Source organism: Silene latifolia, chromosome 8 (assembly GCF_048544455.1).
Source record: "Silene latifolia isolate original U9 population chromosome 8, ASM4854445v1, whole genome shotgun sequence".
NCBI lineage: Eukaryota > Viridiplantae > Streptophyta > Magnoliopsida > Caryophyllales > Caryophyllaceae > Silene > Silene latifolia.
Window position 1 is genome coordinate 71862772 of NC_133533.1, and position 3726 is coordinate 71866497.

Here is a 3726-nt window from a genome sequence, read left to right on the forward strand (position 1 = left end):
TATTTCCTATGAGCATTAGTAGTAAAATAAATGTTCCTTTAAAGGCATGATAATGGACATTCGCAGGAATACATTATATATGAACCTTTATTTGTACGAAATAAATTGCCAATCTTTGTAGAGCATATTAGAATTGGATTACTGCATTATTGATGAAATAATATTCAATATACTTACTTACTTAACTACTGTTGAACCAGACAATGAGTACAAGTGATGCAACTACGTCTTCTTCTACAAATAACAGCTTTAAAACACCAAGGACAAGAATTGAAACATTAAATGCACTCCAGTACATTCCATTCTGTCCAGAGGAAAAGAAACCTAAAGTAGGACAAGTATTCGAAACGCTAGAATCAGCAGAGTTATTCTACAAAGAATATTGTACAATCTGTGGGTTTACGCCAAGACTTGCAACAACAAAAAGGATTAAAGGCAATGAGTTACCAAACAGTTTTGCATTAAGGAATGTTGTCTGCAATAGGCAAGGTGTAAAGGAAAGTAGGAAAAGGAAGAGGATCGACATCGATACCGATATCTGAGAATGATGCGAGAATACGATGTGATGACATAAGCCGTGTGAGGCCGATTACAAGAATTGACTGTCGTGCATTAGTGCAGTTTAAATACCAAGAAAATGGAACTTATATTGTTACCAGATTCGATGAAGCACATAACCATCCACTTGCTTCGCCTGAATCTACAATATTCTTGAAAGGAAACCGAAAAATGACAGAGGTACAGAAGCAATTTGTCACAAAGGTAGAGGTGCTAAAACTAGGTGGTGTGAAAGCCTATAGAGGTTGGAAGGAGCTGTGTGGAGGTTACGACAACATTGGGGCTACTAAGGTTGATTTCAAAAACTTTGTCAGGGGCATAAAAACCTACATTGGTAATTTTGATGCACAAATGTTTGTTGAAAATCTTATTGGGAGAAAAGACACATGCAGTTCATTTTACTTTGATTTTATAGTAGATGAAAACAAGTGCCTGGCTGGAGTGTTTTGGGCAGATCCGATCTGCATAAAGAACTACATGCTGTTCGGTGAGGTTTTATCAGCAGATGCTACATATGGAATAAACAAGTACGATATGGTGTTTGTGCCTTTCACAGGAGTTGATCACCACAAAAGGTGCATAACTTTTGGAGCTGGGTTGATAGGTGATAAAAGTATTGAGTGTTATACATGGCTGTTCAAGACATTTTTGGAAGCAATGGGCGGGTGCCAACCGAGAATTATAATTACTGATCAGGATAAATCAATGAAGTCGGTAGTCCCGGAAGTGTTTAAGGAGTCAACACACAGACTGTGCATGTGGTACATAATGAAGAAACTAAGAGAGAAAGTCAGTTATCAACTGTTTCAAGATGAGGATTTTAAGACCAGACTCAATAGGTGTGTTTGGAACAACCAACTTGAGCCTGATGAATTCGAAGAACAATGGGGGAAGATAATGACTGATTATCAACTTGTAGAACACGAGTGGTTTTCAGATTTGTACGATCTCAGGGAACAGTGGATCCCTGCCTATTTTAAAGATGTTTCAATGTCTGGCTTGATGAGGGTTACTTCTAGGTCTGAGAGTGAAAACAGTTTCTTTGACAGGTTCCTCACACCTCATTTGACCCTTGTTGAGTTTTGGGTGTGCTATGAGAGTGCCTTGGAAGCACAAAGACACAAGCACTCCAAATTGAACAGTGACAACAAACACTCTGAAATCCCACGGAAAACAAAGTCAAACCTTGAAGTCCATGCTTCTGAAATGTACTCGCACAACATTTTCAAAGACTTCCAAATAGAATTGGTTGCAGCTTTGTCTGATTGCCGTTTTAAAGATGTGGAGAAGATTGATGAGACAAAAATATATATTCTAACAGACTTGCAGATGCCAAATAAGTCATGGAACGTAGCATATTCACCAGATAACATGGAGATTACTTGTTCCTGTTCTATGTTTCGAGAATGGGCTTGTTGTGCGTGCACGCCTTTGGATTCTACACAACCAAGATTTTCTTTAAAATACGAACAGTACATAACGCAAAGATGGACAAAAGCTGCAATGAGTAAGCCTGTCTTTGACAAAGATGGCAAATTGATAGATGTCTCTCAAAAGTTTTCCGAGGAAAAGTTTGAGTACCGAGCCGTGGCAAGAGGTTTATTCTTGTGTCAAAGCATAGTGAGTGTGATGATAACAACATGAAGCTTTTGATTAAAAAGCGAGAGATATTAGATTGGATATGATTAGTAATGAAGTGTACCAAAGCAAAGAAGAAAGACAAGATGAAAAAAATAGAAAAGTACGTGGGCTGTAAAATACCTGAGAAGTTGGTGATTCATGTTCCTAAAAAATCTAAAAACAAGGGTAGGACCAAGGGCAAGAGAATTGAATCACAAATGTTAAAAGCCCTAAAGAAGAGAGGAAAAGAGAAGAGGTACTGCAAAACATGTGGCCGCCAAGGACACAACTCTAGGACTTGCAAAGAAACAAATCATCTGACAGGTATGTATAATTTGGTTTCTTGTTAAAGCATATTACATTAATGTTAAATAATTATTAAATTATACAAGCATAGCTCATAGTGTTTACCTTCCAAAATCATCAATCTTTTATGGAGGCACATAAGCTCTTTGTGCAATGAACATTATGGTTGTTCTAAAGGCACAGATGAGAATTTCAGCAATGTATATTTGGTTAACATTAAATCTATTATCAATTTAGTTGTTCATTTTGGCCATTTTCTCCTTATAAAATCTGATATTTAATTTACATTTTGTTGCATATTCACCAAATACTACCATGAAGATGACGACGATGAAGGAGATGAATCTGATGATGTGGAGGACGACGATGAAGAAGATGAATCTGATAACGAAGTGGAAGGTGCAAATTTTTGATTCAAGGATAGACATCCATAATATACACTACGAGAACATTCTTAAAGGCTTGTATGCACAATTCGATTTCACTACCAAAGTACATTACTCTTATAGGGAAAGTATATTACATTTGTATTAAAGGATCATTATTGTTGTTCTGCAAGGAACATTCTTAAAGGCTTGTATGTACATTACTCTTATAGCCAAAGTACATTACTCTTCTAGCCAAAGTATATTACATTTGTATTAAAGGTTCATTATTGTTGTTCTGCAGGGACATCATCAACTTGATTGGAATTGTTTTCCCAGAGTACAATAATTTTAAGGCGTTTTGCACAATAAACATTATTGTTGTTCAGCAAGAACATAATAAACTTTATTGAAATTTGTTTCCGGAATATAACACTCTCTTGAATTAAATTTTTTTCAAACTTCAGGTTGTACGACTCGCAACTTCCTCAATATATGTTACATTACTCACACACATGTCACAAACGAAACTAAAAGAAGTTTTTACAGCTTCAATTCAGCATCTTCCTCATCTTCATCGTCATATTCGTCCCATGGCAGTGGGTTTGAACGGAAATCCATTACCTTCTTTAGTACAGCATCAAAACATACATTGTCTTCTATTGAAATCATATATGAAATGTATTTCTTCCGCAGAATCAGTAGGGGAGCATCCTAGCAAAATAAAGAAAACAAGGGGTTAGAACATGTACAAATGTGTACTGAATTATGTATTAAAAATAATTGTATTACTTCTGAAACTCACATCGCCTTTTTTAAGCCCACAAGTCCAATTTAGATTACCCTTAAATGTTTCCATATGTCTCATAACGTAAAC

The 3726-nt window shown here is 36.1% G+C and overlaps 1 protein-coding gene across 1 annotated transcript; it reads left to right on the forward strand.

Moving 5' to 3' along the window:
- The first annotated feature begins 729 nt into the window (after positions 1-729).
- LOC141595351 (protein FAR1-RELATED SEQUENCE 5-like) lies at positions 730-1898 on the forward strand. Its single transcript, XM_074415316.1, has 2 exons — positions 730-1766; positions 1880-1898. Exons 1-2 carry the CDS (start codon positions 730-732, stop codon positions 1896-1898), a joined length of 1056 nt encoding a protein of 351 aa, XP_074271417.1.
- The last annotated feature ends 1828 nt before the right edge of the window (positions 1899-3726 follow it).